This window comes from Heptranchias perlo, chromosome 7, assembly GCF_035084215.1.
Source record: "Heptranchias perlo isolate sHepPer1 chromosome 7, sHepPer1.hap1, whole genome shotgun sequence".
In the NCBI taxonomy this organism is placed as follows: domain Eukaryota; kingdom Metazoa; phylum Chordata; class Chondrichthyes; order Hexanchiformes; family Hexanchidae; genus Heptranchias; species Heptranchias perlo.
In genome coordinates, this window is record NC_090331.1 from 59,422,024 (window position 1) to 59,435,873 (window position 13,850).

General features: G+C 40.6%; 1 protein-coding gene across 2 annotated transcripts in view; it reads left to right on the forward strand.

The window, feature by feature from the left end:
* Nucleotides 1-13,850, forward strand: part of dnajc10 (DnaJ (Hsp40) homolog, subfamily C, member 10) — a 77,601-nt gene that overhangs the window by 18,528 nt on the left and 45,223 nt on the right. For both annotated transcript variants that reach the window (XM_067987681.1, XM_067987682.1), the window contains exons 4-10: nt 7,690-7,740; nt 8,954-9,036; nt 9,158-9,289; nt 9,642-9,735; nt 10,384-10,461; nt 11,104-11,147; nt 12,561-12,692. In XM_067987681.1, coding sequence (XP_067843782.1) covers nt 7,690-7,740; nt 8,954-9,036; nt 9,158-9,289; nt 9,642-9,735; nt 10,384-10,461; nt 11,104-11,147; nt 12,561-12,692 — 614 coding nt within the window. The remainder of the gene's footprint in view (nt 1-7,689; nt 7,741-8,953; nt 9,037-9,157; nt 9,290-9,641; nt 9,736-10,383; nt 10,462-11,103; nt 11,148-12,560; nt 12,693-13,850) is intronic.

Below are 13,850 nucleotides of genomic sequence, written 5' to 3' on the forward strand. Positions count from 1 at the left end.
ATTTCTTGGTCTATTTCATTTACAAACTCTATTACTAAGCGGCAGTTTCTTTCTTTTTAGCAACTTCCCTTTCCTGTCTCCACCCTCAATCATTTCTTGGTGCCCACCGTTACTTGGTGTTGCTCAAAATTAATTTCTTGATGTTTTTACTCTGTACAACTTACAAGACAACACTAGTGGTAATAACCTGACATTTATCAGATGCTTGAAATCCCAAAGCTTGGGAAAACAGACTTTAAATATCTCGCATGGTATCATTTATACCAGCTACACTCAGATAGTCAAGATGATAGTTTTATCTTTACTAAATGGGGCTGATCAAAGGAATCCATTGTATAAACTTGTTTAGTTACCATGGAGCTATTTTCCTCCCAAAAGATCACAATATTACATTGTGATTGCTATGTTGTTACCTCACCCCCACATTATACTTTTCATTTGATACCTCGGAATATTTGAGACGCCTTTATAAGGTGATGTCTTTATAAGGTGTATGTTTTTGTGTATTACTGTGTGCGTGACTCTGACCTTACTTGAATGGTGGCAGGTTCTGTAGAAAATGCTGTAGTAAACCTGGAAGTAAGTCATGCAGGCAATTGGGACTAGCTTAGTGGTATAAACTGGGCGACATGGACATGTTGGGCCGAAGGGCCTGTTTCCATGTTGTAACTTCTATGTTTAAATCCTATTGGGCTGTCTTCACTGTAGTCTGATACAGTTAAAACGTATAATGTGCTTGTATGGTTTTTTGTTCTTGATCGGAGTCTGGCATTACAGTTCATAGCTTAGACCTCCTTCAACACTGAGTTCTATTTTCTAAATAGATCATTTGTTTGAATAAAACTCAGGTATGGAGATGTAACTAATGTACTGGTGCATAAGTTACATTTCCAGATCTGACTTCATTATAAGACATGCTTGACTTTTTCGTGTGACTATTTTAATTACTTGTGTGTCAATAAATGAAATAACAGTTGGGTAAATTCATGCAGGAAGATGATTCACTAACACAATATTGAAATAGGATTGTTTGCCAATACTGTAAAGTAGTGAACTGAACATTGTTCTCTTTTTACACCCCAACCCCCAGTATAAAAAATAAGAACACAAAAAAGTAAAGGAGATTACTCTTGGTGGTGTGGTAGGCAGCTCTGCAGTGTTACCTAGAATTACTGACAAATTACAACACAGGCACAGACCGCTCAGCCCAGCCAGTCCATGCTGCTGTTTATTCTCCATACCAACATTACTCCCAATCCCATGTGCCCACGCTGTTCCCATATCCTTTTATCCCTCTTTCCTTCCACCACCTGTCAAACCTATTCTGAAATGTTGCCATGGTCTCTGTTGCCTCACCTCCCTAAATGCTCTCTTTCTAGACTCAAAGTTAAACTTCTTTAATCTTTCCTCATAGCTTATTCATTTTACACAATCTTGTTACTCTTCTGATAACCTACTGCAACTACATATTTTTTATGGTGTGGTGGTCAAAAGTGAGCACAATTTTCTAAGTGGTCTCACAAGTGCTTTGTAAAGCTGTGGTCTAAATCTTTAGACTTGTATTTTACTGTTTTGGCCCTTTTTAAATTGCTTTGGCATATTGGACATTGAAAGTAACAAGTTAACTGTTTCCCATTTATGATGTGATTTGACAGGATATTTCTCCATATCCTGCAGTATGTCAGAACTGTAGGGCCTAATTCCTCAGAGTGATAAAATGTAGAAGCAAAACTTGAGAACGTTTCTTAATGCAGAGATAAGCTGCTCTTAAAATCATTTTCGTAAAAATTTTAGGGTCAATTTCTATCATAAACTAAGAATTAGAATCATATCTTTAAACAACAACAACTACTTGAATTTATGTAGCGCCTTTAATGTAGTAAAATGTCTCACGGCGCTTCACAGGAGCGTTATCAAACAAAATTTGACACCAAGCCACATAAGGAGCTATTAGCTCAGGTGACCAAAAGCTTTGTCGGGAAAGCGCAATAAGCAAGAATTGGAGGAACACAGAGATCTCGGAGGGTTGTAGGGCTGGAGGAGATTACAGAGATAGGAAGGGGTGAGGCTATGGAGGGATTTGAAAACAAGGATGAGAATTTTAAAATCAAAGCGTTCCTGGACCAGGAGCCAATGTAGATCAGTGAGCACAGGAGTGATGAGGGAACGAGACATAGTGCAAGTTAGGATACGGGCAGCAGAGTTTTGGATGAGCTCAAGTTTACAGAGGGTGGAAGATGGGAAGATGGGAGGCCAACCAGCTGCATATTGGAATGGTCAAGTCCAAAGGTAAAAAAGGGCATGTATGAGGGTTTCAGCAGCCGATGAGCTGAGGCAGGGGCAGAGACGGGCGATGTTATGGAGGTGGAAGTAGACAGTCTTGGTGATGGAGCGGATATGTGGTTGGACGCTCATCTCGGGGTCAAATAGGACACCAAGGTTACGAATAGTCTGGTTCAGGCTCATACAGTGGCCAGGGAGAGAGATGGAGTCTGTGGCTAGGGAACGGAATTTGCGGCGGGGATCAAAGACAATAGCTTCAGTCTTCCCAATATTTAGTTGGGGGAAATTTTTACTCATCCATGTTGGACAAGTAATGTGACAAATGAGAGACAAAGGAGAGGTCGCGAGAGGTGGTGGTGAGGTAGAGCTGGGTGTCGTCAGTGTGAATGTGGAATCTGACGTTGTGTTTTCGGATGAGGTCACAGCATGTTGATAAGATATAGGAGGGGGCCAAGGATAAATCCTTGGGGGACTCCAGACGTAATGGTGCAGGAGCGGGAAGAGAAGCCATTTGCAAGTGATTCTCTGGCTATGACTGGATAGATAAGAATGGAACCAGGCAAGCGCAGTCCCACCCAGCTGGACAACGGAGGCGAGGCGTTGGAGTAGGATGGTGTGGTCAACTTTTGTGTCAAAGGCTGCAGACAGGTTGAGAAAGATGAGGAGGGATAGTTTACCATGGTCACAATCACATAGGATGTCATTTGTGACTTTGATAAGGGCAGTTTCAGTACTGTGGCAGGGGCGGAAACCTGATTGGAAGGATTCAAACATGGAGTTGCGGTAAAGGTGGGCACTGATTTGGGAGGCGACAACACATTCAAGGACTTTGGATAGGAAAGGGAGGTTGGAGATGGGGCAGTGGTTTGCAAAGACACGGGGGTCAAGGGTGGTTTTTTTTAGGAGGGGGTGATGATGGCAGATTTGAAGGGGAGGGGACAGTACTTGAGGAGAGGGCACCATTAACAATATCAGCTAACATGGGGGCCAGGAAGGGAAGCTGGATGGTCAGCAGTTTGGTGGGGAATAGGGTTGAGGGAACGGGAGGTGGGTCTCATGGTCAAGATGAGCTCGGAGAGGGCATGAGGGGAGATAGGAGAGAAACTAGAGAAAGATGCGAGTTCAGGACTAGGGCAGGGGGGAACCTTGGGAGAAGTTTAGCTTGGTGGGCATGGGGAAGGAAGGGAAGCAGTTCACCTTCATCATGTGAGGAAATGCTGTGTACATATTAATGCATGTACAAATGTACTGTGTGCTGAATAGGCCATAATCAAAAATTGTTCTTGTTATTTGCTTCAGGTGCTTCTGCACATTATGCTTCCACTGCACTCCACAATCAAATCCCTGAGCCATAAAATGTCTTCCCTTTCATTGAGGTCAGAGTTTAGTTTGTACTCTTGTCTTGGTCTTACTGGTATATCCAGTGGCAATTCTATTGTTGGACTAAATAGTCTTTCTGCAGCATTAACTTCATTGCTAAGGTGTTCAGTTTCCTTTCTTCTGATTGTGTCAGCTTTCAGCATTGGCAAATGTACAATGGAAAGCTTAAAATTTGCTTTGCAACCTGGTGATCATTTTATTTCGAGAGGGAAATATTTTGGATGTTGGAATCCTAAAAATTCATATGATGAAATATCCATTGATAACTAAATTAAATATTTTTTATTCTATGATGCGATTTTGATTAATAGAATAATATATACATAATGTCACGTTTTACACAGGGGTAATGGTCGGTGGTCATTTTTTTTAATTCATCCATGGGATGTGGACATCGCTAGAAAGGCCAGCATTTATTGCCCATCCTTAATTGCCCTTGAGAAGGTGGTGGTGACCCACTGCCTTGAACCGCTGCATTCCGTGTGGTGAAGGTTCTCCCACAGTGCTGTTAGGAAGGGAGTTCCAGGATTTTGACCCAGCGACGATGAAGGACTGCTGATATATTTCCAAGTCGGGATGGTGTGTGACTTGGAGGGGAACGTGCAGGTGGTGTTGTTCCCATGTGCCTGCGGCCCTTGTCCTTCTAGGTGGTAGAGGTCGTGGGTTTGGGAGGTGCTGTCGAAGAAGCCTTGGCGAGTTGCTGCAGTGCATCCTGTGGATGGTACACACTGCAGCTGTTGTGCACCAGTGTTGGAGGGAGTGAATGTTCGAGGTGGTGGATGGGGTGCCAATCAAGCGGGCTGCTTTGTCCTGGTTGGTGTCGAGCTTCTTGAATGTTGTTGGAGCTGCACTAATTCAGACAAGAGGAGTGTATTCCATCACACTCCTGACTTGTGCCTTGTGGATGCTGGAAAGGCTTTGGGGAATCAGGTGGTGAGTCACTCGCCACAGAATACCCAGTCTCTGACCTGCTCTTGTAGCCACAGCATTTATGTGGCTGGTCCAGTTAAGTTTTTGGTCAATGGTGACCCCCAGGATGTTGATGGTGGGGGATTCGGTGATGGTAATGCCATTGAATATCAAAGGGAGGTGGTTAGACTCTCTTTTTGGAGATGGTCATTGCCTGGCACTTGTTTGGCGCGGATGTTACTTGCCACTTAAGCCTGGATGTTGTCCAGGTCTTGCTGCATGCGGGCACGGACTGCTTCATTATCTGAGGGGTTACGAATGGAAATGAACACTGTGCAATCATCAGCGAACATCCACTTGCTGACCTTATGATGGAGGGAAGGTCATTGATAAAGCAGCTGAAGATGGTTGGGCCTAGGACACTGCCCTGAGGAACTCCTGCAGCAATGTCCTAGGGCTGAGCTAATTGGCCTCCAACAACCACTACAATCTTCGTTTGTGCCAGGTATGACACCAGCCACTGGAGTGTTTTCCCCCTGATTCCCATTAACTTCAATTTTACTAGGGCTCCTTGGTGCCACACTTGGTCAAATGCTGCCTTGATGTCAAGGGCAGTCATTCTCACCTCACCTCTGGAATTCTGCTCTTTTGTCCATGTTTGGACCAAGGCTGTGATGAGGTCTGGAGCCGAGTGGTCCTGGCGGAACCCAAACTGAGCATCGGTGAGCAGGTTATTGGTGAGTAAGTGCCGCTTGATAGCACTGTCGACGACACCTTTCATCACTTTGCTGATGATTGAGAGTAGACTGAGGGGGCGGTAATTGGCCAGATTGGATTTGTCTTGCTTTTTGTGGACAGTGCATACCTGGGCAATTGTTCACTTTGTCGGGTAGATGCTAGTGTTGTAGCTGTACTGGAACAGCTTGGCTAGCGGCGCAGCTAGTTCTGGAACACAAGACTTCAGCACTACAGCCGGGATGTTGTCGGGGCCCATAGCCTTTGCTGTATCCAGTGCACTCAGCTGTTTCTTGATATCACGTGGAGTGAATCGAATTGGCTGAAGACTGACTTCTGTGATGGTGGGGATCTTGGGAGGAGGCCGAAATGGATCATCTGCTCGGCACTTCTGGCTGAAGATGTTTGCAAACACTTAAGCCTTGTCTTTTGCACTCTCATGCTGGACTCCGCCATCATTGAGGATGGGGATGTTCACGGAGCTTCCTCCTCCCGGTAGTTTTTTAATTGTCCACCACCATTCATGACTGGATGTGGCAGGACTGATCCGTTTGCAAGTAACAACTACAGCTGGCCATTTTGAAGAAACCCTGGTGACTTTACCAGTGTTTCCAAATCACGGCCATACCTTCTCCGTAAAGCATGCAAGAACTAAAATTCACCAAGTAAAATATGGACATAATGAAATTCTTGTCTAATGATGCAGTATGGTAATAGCAGGTGGCCACAAATGCCACTTCCACAATGTATTGAAAACATGGGTATGTCCATCCATTATGGGAATGTAACCGGCAGCTGGTTACATTCCCATAACAGATGCATATATCCTTAGACATTGTATTGTCTAAGTTTACCCACTGCTACTATGTTAGTAACTAGCTGTTAGTAGGAAAGCAGGATAGTTTATAATAGTTGCTATTTCAAAAAAACTTGAGATAAAAATCATTGCTCTAGAAACACTCATTTTATTGTGCAAGAATATTTGACAGATATTTTGAACATGGTGGTAGTTTTCAAGCCTTTGCTTCGTGTTTCGGATGCACATTGACGTGAAAGTGGTAGTATAATTTGAGTCAGGTCATCAACCTAATTCCTGAGTGTACTAAAACAAAAGGGGTGAGATCAATAGGTAATCTTGCATCACTTGGGCTGCACACAGCACCAAATGCGTACAGCCCCGTGCAAAACCAGAGCGCCTGGGAACTTTACAAAATTCTAACTTTTTTATCATTATGAGAGACGTGATACTCCCACCTGCTGTCATAACATTAAAAGATGAGCTGCCTGGGGAGTGGCCTGTATGTACATCCAAACACGCATGAGCAATGTTCCTTTATCGTTGAGCTCAGTATAATATAGCTAACCATATAATTTGGGTCTCCTGCCTGTGCATCGCGCTATATAGATGCCAGTCTGGGACTAGTACCTCTCGTAAAACAGCAGCCTTAGACTTACACCTGCTAGAAATGTAGAAGAAAAATACAGAACTTAGGGATGAAACATGCATAATTTTCCTTTGCTCTGGCTTCCTAATGTCTTTGAATAAGCATACAGTATCTAACGGTTCAACATTAAAAATATAATGAAAGGTGGAGCTTTTGTTTGATTTTTATGATTCAGATTTTATTTATGTAAAATATAGCAAATAAGCAAAAGGGATTCAAGCTCCTATGTTACATTCATTACACAGGTTTAGTATTACTGCAAAATAGTTTTGGCTTTGCAGCAATGCTAAACTTGTGAAGTGTGAAGTGTAAATCGGTGTCCAGGCCTTAAGCCAATTCAAAGTGAAGTGGACTGAAACCCCCTTCCCCAGGGAGTTTCACTTTGCTTTACTCCAGTGTTAGGTTGAACCTTGAATCTGGATTCAGGCTGCATTTACACTAACTGCAGTGTTGGTACGAAGTAAAACCACTTCTCACTGATGCTGCAGTTATGGTGTAATTGCACCCTTACAGTATGACCCTCATTCAGTATAATCTTTTAATTATTTGATGGAATCTAAATTGTAATATAGGTAGGAATTATGACCATCTACATCACTATGGAAATGTTTTTCTCTACCTGTTTTTAATGTGTGTGTGTTTTTTCCAAGTTACATTTAAGAACTTTTCTTCATGAGGCTATTTTACTCTTGTAACAAATGGTACAAAAGATTTATCTCCCTCATTGTGCATCCTCTACTTACATGCTAACACTGCATATTTAATATTTATAGAACAATGAAATATTCTTATGTTTTTCAGTTTAAAAATATTAATAGATATAGTTATAGAAATAAGCACTAAATGGACTGGATATGTTTTAGTTTAGATCAATAAATACAAAAACAAAGAGAGTTTGAATGGTCCTACTCATACTTTTTATTTTTTCCTCCCCCAGGCATTTACGATGAAGATGTTGAAATTATAACATTGGATAAAGGAGACTTTGGTAAGTTTGGTTTTAGAATTTCATTCTGAAAACATATATACGTTCTTTAGAACATTTGCAGTCCTACTGGATGGAATTAGTTACGTTTGAATAACTGCTGTAAATATTATAGCATCTACTGGGACATGCTGTGCATCAAGTTAAATGTGTGTCTATTCCATTCAACAAACTTTCTGAATTAATTATCTGACACTACTTCAGTTTTGTTTGCAATCATAGTTATTTTAAATATTGAAGACAGCTTTTGTCAAATTTTTATACTTATCTGTGTAAATGATGTGATTAAATGTTTGCAAACTGGATGAATACAGCATACACCTCTAATTTTTAAAACTGCTACTGGAGATATCCAAAATGATGACAAATACCGAGAACAAAGTCCGTATTTCTTCACAAATCAAACCAAAAAACCTAAATCCTGATAATCTGAAACAAAAACAGAAAATGCTGAAAGCACACAGCAGCAGCAGGTCAATCAGCATCTGTGAAGAGAACAGACAAGTTAACGTTTCAGACTCCAGCTCTCCTGCAAAAGGACACAGACTGAAACCCTAACTTGTTTGTCCTCTTCACAGATGCTGACTGGCCTACTTTTACTCATTCATATTGAATTTCTTCCCCAGTAGATTTTACTCACTAAACCCTGTACCACGTAGCTGAGAAAGCAGGCAGGTAACCTGTCCCTCGCTCTCCATTAATGCTGCTCTATTAATGGCCATTAGGAGATACAGCATATCAGATCAGGGTGACTTGCCCTCTAAATTACTCTCGGAGGAAAAACATCCAGACCATTATTTTTATGTCTTGAACCCAAACATGTTTTTTTCTTCCCGAATTTCTGTTAGTGAATTATGAGGTGTAATAGATATTTATTAATTGTGGGTTTATCAATTCTCACAAACCCAGATGTGAGCTGTTAATAACAACACTACTCTGTGGTGTGTTAAAATATTATTCAATTCTGCAAAAGTTACCTTTTTCTTTTTACCTTGTGAAAAGATGAAAAATGTTTACTTCTCCCTTTTCCCCACCCTGAAAAATCAACCGGAAATTACCTGCAAGAGGTCTGTCCAGGACAAAGCGATTAATCATCCAGTAACAAGTTCTCGTATGCTGAGATTTGACGGATGCTTTTTTTAAACTGTCAACCAAATTTGCTGTCATTATTTCCATGCAGTTACACCCAAGTGTGCTGTTTTGCTTTTGATAATAGATGCTGCAGTTACCTCTGGAGAATTGTGGTTTGTAAACTTCTACTTCCCTCGGTGCTCACACTGCCATGATCTGGCTCCTACGGTATGTTTAGTGCCAATGGGATTTGACCTGTTAAAGCTAATGCTTTGAATCATCATTTTAACATGGTCCATTTTTCTCAGTGAGAATAAATATTTAAACTGGCATTGTTTTTGCTCTCCAGTGGAGAGAATTTGCCAAAGAGATGGATGGAGTAATCCGCATTGGAGCAGTCAACTGTGGGGATAACAGGATGTTGTGTCGTTCCAAAGGAATCACCAGTTACCCAAGTCTTTACATCTTTAAAACAGGAGGGGTAGGCATCAAACAAGAGTCTGGACTTGTTTTTCCACAAATGATAGTGTTCTACCAGCATATATGTGAAACATCAGATAACTGAAACAGCTGTTTTTGTCCACTATCAATACAATCGTGAATCATGGTAATTTCGAGAGACTAGCAGAAAGAAAAATAGTAATTTTTTAACAACTTGTATGATGAAAGTGTAATTGCCACGAGAAGTAACTTGCGATTCATACGCTGCAACATTATGATTGTGATAAGTTTTTAACTGAACTTAAAGTTGCATAACAATGGTATAGACATATTCATAGCCTATTCTTTAATCATTAAATAATCTAATTGCTAAAATGTTTTTATTTTTGTAGAACCCAGTGAAATATTTTGGAGATCGATCAAAGGAGGAACTTGTCAGATTTGCTATGAAGTATGTCACAAGTCAGGTGACAGAATTATGGGCAGGTAATCACTGTGCCTCTTGAGATGAGGCATATATAAAAAAAACACTTCAGGTTTTTAAGCTCATAACAAAAACTGTGTGTATGTAGAATTGATTTTCCTCACCCTCAACTGAGAGAAGCTGAGATCTATTGTATGCAACTCTATCTCTGCCGTGGCTGAGGTTAGCTAATTTAGCACAGACTAGGAATTGAAACAGGGACTTTCCTTACCTCTGTGCTTTAGCTATTTACATTTTTATTTGTTTCTTTCTTAAAGCTGAGAAATTCTATTCTCCTAGACATAAGATTGGGGAAGTCCCAGGTTTGGTCCCCAGTCCCAGGTAAGGATGGGATCAGGCTCAATTTGATGACACTTGCTGTCACATATGAATAATAACCACTTAGACAGGGTATTAGAGACCAACCAACATTACTGAGCCTTATCTCAGTAAAGAAAGGAGATGGGAGAACACTGACTGAGAAAATCGTCCAAGAAAAAATGGAAATGAAAATGTTTGTAGGGGCAGTGTAAGAGTTACATGTAGGCCAGCATGTTGGTACACCACTGGATTGCTGCTTTAACAAAATTTGGCAACCAAACTAACATTAATGTAATCATTCAGGAAGATTACATGTTGCATATATCTTAACCATGATTTTTTATTGCTAGGAAATTTTGCAAGTGCTTTCAATACAGCGTACTCTTCTGGGATTGGATGGCTGGTCACTTTCTGTGCTGAAACAGGAGGTAATAACTAAAGTGGTTTTGCTAGATGTTTCTGATGAGAGAATAAGCTAATCTCAAATATGAGTGTTGTTGGTATTGAATAATAGAGTTAGAAACTTTCAGTTTCTTCTTCCTTCACTTCTTTCCCATTTTTCTGTGCTCCCTTAAGTCCAATATCTGCCCTCTGGCAATTAACTGAACCATACTGCTGACTGAGTCAGATGGAATCGGATCTTAGCTATAAACCAATGAGCTGTGCACAGTTCTGATATTGAATTACAACCTAACTAAATAGCTACATGAATAAATAAGGGAAGTGAAATCTGGAACTGAATAAATGATGAATCAGGAACAGAGGGAGATGATATTACAATCGGGTGCGAGAGGAGAAGAAACATGGATGAGAATTATTGGGTGTAGGAATGCAACAGAATAGTCTGAAACAGTTGATTTTGGAGGAAAGAGACCAGTGATGAGTGATTGCAATAATTTGAGTTAAGCAGAAATGTGCAGATGGGTATTGGGAAGCAAAATATTAAACTTAATATTAAACTTGATATTGGCACCACTTCTGCCACTGATCTCTTAGTCTGAATGAATTTTTCATGAAAAAGTTGCTTGGAACAATATAGGAAATTTTCATGCCCTATTTTTGTTTTGTAGATTGCTTGTCTTCACAGACACAACTTAAGTTAGCTGGAATGCTGGTAAGTCCAGTGCTTGTGAAATTAAAACTTGATGTGCTTGCTAAGGCGCTTGCTATTATTCTGTAATATTGTTTTGTTTTTCCATTCACTGAAAGTATACCATCCATGATTGACTCTTTGATGCACTGATAGAGACAGGTTGATTTAAAATATCTTGACAGCATGAACCACATAAATTTGTGGAGCAAGATTGATTCCTGGTCCTTGTTGACTTAACTGTTCTCAGCTGGGTGGTGGTAAGAGCTCTATAGTTGGTCTCAGCACTCCTCAGCTAGAGAAAATTGTCAGTTCCCACTTCTGACTGCCGTTGAAAAGCACATTTGTATGAATGTTGGGTGAAGACAGAATCTGGTTTTGCTGAAATGCAACCCATAGTTGAATAGCCTACCAACACTCATTGTTTTAGACTTGCATGTGAAGTACTGAAATACACCTAGTGCCTGTGAAACTGTAGCCAGTGGCAATCAACACCTTCAGAAATTTAGGTGAGATAATTAGCAAAAATATTTGTAGAGAAATGTGAATCTAAAGTTTATATTTGTTGGACTCACAGTTCTCAGAGAGAAATTTATCTCAGCTACCAACTTTGTCTAATTTGTTCTCTGACTGATGCACGGATCAGTATAGTATTTTCACTCTCCATGGTTTCCAGCTTCGACCTCTGGTTTACAAATATATAGAGTCTAGCACATCTTCTTTCATTTCCCTCATCTTATATTTTATCTAAATACTTTTAAATGATCATATGAAATCCAGTAGAGGCTGTAAGAATGGCTGGTGTGAGTATTGGGAATCTTCTGTACTTAAAAATGACAATCTTTGTTGGAAACCGATTTAGTCTTGGTGCGTGCACTTGTTCACCCCCTCCCTTGTTAATGTGATATGAAATTGTAGAATATCACATTGCAAATGGGAGGTGCTTTTCTGAGATGGCGGCTAGGACACGTTGGACAGAGTTGCAGAAATCTTACTGCATTTGGTTCATGTTTATACTGTGACAAAAAGTAGAGATGTACTATCTAGTTCTGATATCCATCCCTTTGGTGAACAAAATATAAGAATCCTCAATAAAGGTGGTGTGGTTCGGCAGTATGTTGGCTTTCCAATGTGATGTGCATGAAGTGGTAAGATGTGGATTTGTGTTGATTAATTCCCATCTTTGCTGTATCATCAGAAAGGCAAGGTAATTCCTCACTGAGGTGGAAATAGTTCTGTTAATGCTCTCAACTGCTTTGACTTTGCTGTTTCTTACTGATAAAACACTCCAGAGAATTTTGTAATTTATGTTTAATTTTGAACAACCCTAGAACTAGAAAGAAAACAAATCCTTAAAGTGTCTGATCTTTGCATTTGATTATTAAAAACCTTTTCATATTCTGCATTAAACCCAACATGTGTTTGTTTCATTCTTAGGAAGGACTTGTTCATGTGGGCTGGATGGATTGCACAACTCAGGCTCAACTTTGCACAGAATTAGAGATAACTACTAGTACTACAGTTTATTTTCCACCTGGTTCGACCATAAAACAGAAAGATGGGATCTTGGTATGTATTTATATGTATATTGCAAAACATATATAAAAACTGTTGACAGTGTTCAGATCTTGAGACTTGACCATTATTAGTAACATAAATCCACTTCTATCGCACTATTCAATTGACTATTCAAGAAGAATGCAGATTAATACTTTGATTTTCAGAACCTGATCTTTGTATTTGATTTAAAAACTACTCGTTAATCTCGCCACCTGTTAGAAGAGTCTTCAACCAAGCCTTCAGTCACTCCATCATCTTGTCCCAATTCCTGCTGTGTCTGATCTGCCTCTCTGAAGCATTTTGAAACATTCTGTTATATATAAGGTGCTACGGAATTACATGTTGGTGGTGATGGGGATCCACAATCACTGCCCCCTCCACAAATGTTGGTTTTCTAACGAGGCCCTTGCCATCCACAACCTTATTGTGAATGATTGCATTAACATTATGATATTGACCAAACTTTGTTCGTGGATGGCAACACTTTCCCACTCCAAAACCTCCCCACCCGGCTTCACTTTGCACCATCTCCATGTTCAAATTAACACAGCAGTGGCATGGCCCATGTAGCTAGGTCCCACTTTGGCCTCTCCCCTATTTCTCTGGCACCTTCTCCTTTGAGCGCCTCAACATTTCCTTATTTCCACTTTTGATGCTTTAATTCTCTGCAAAACCTTTGCTGTCGTCCATTCCTCCCATTCCCCCAGATATGGTCTACATCTCTGCTCCTTCAAATCACAGGAGTGTAAACTTGAGCAAACCTGGTGCTCAACTGGCTTATCCATTCACTGCCAGTTTTAGCTTGACCATATTAAGTTCTGACAGACCTCGCTCTCCACTACCAAAACTACGCACCATTCTGGGATTATCCCAGGTCAGTTTTCACATGTATGCCAATGACACCCAGCTCTACTTCTCCACCACCTCCTTCAATACTGCTCTTGCCTCTTTTCTGAATGAGCAATAACATCCTGCAGGTAACTATTTTAAAGGCTATAGCCATCATTTTCGGCCCCTGCCATAAACTCTGCTCCCTCGCCATTGATTCTCTATCAACTTGCCCAATCACACACTCGGCCTTATCCAGAGTGTTTGCAAGCTCAGAATCCTGTTCCACTCCAAGCTGAGTTTTTATACCCCTGTCCGCTGTATCATAAAGACGGCTTA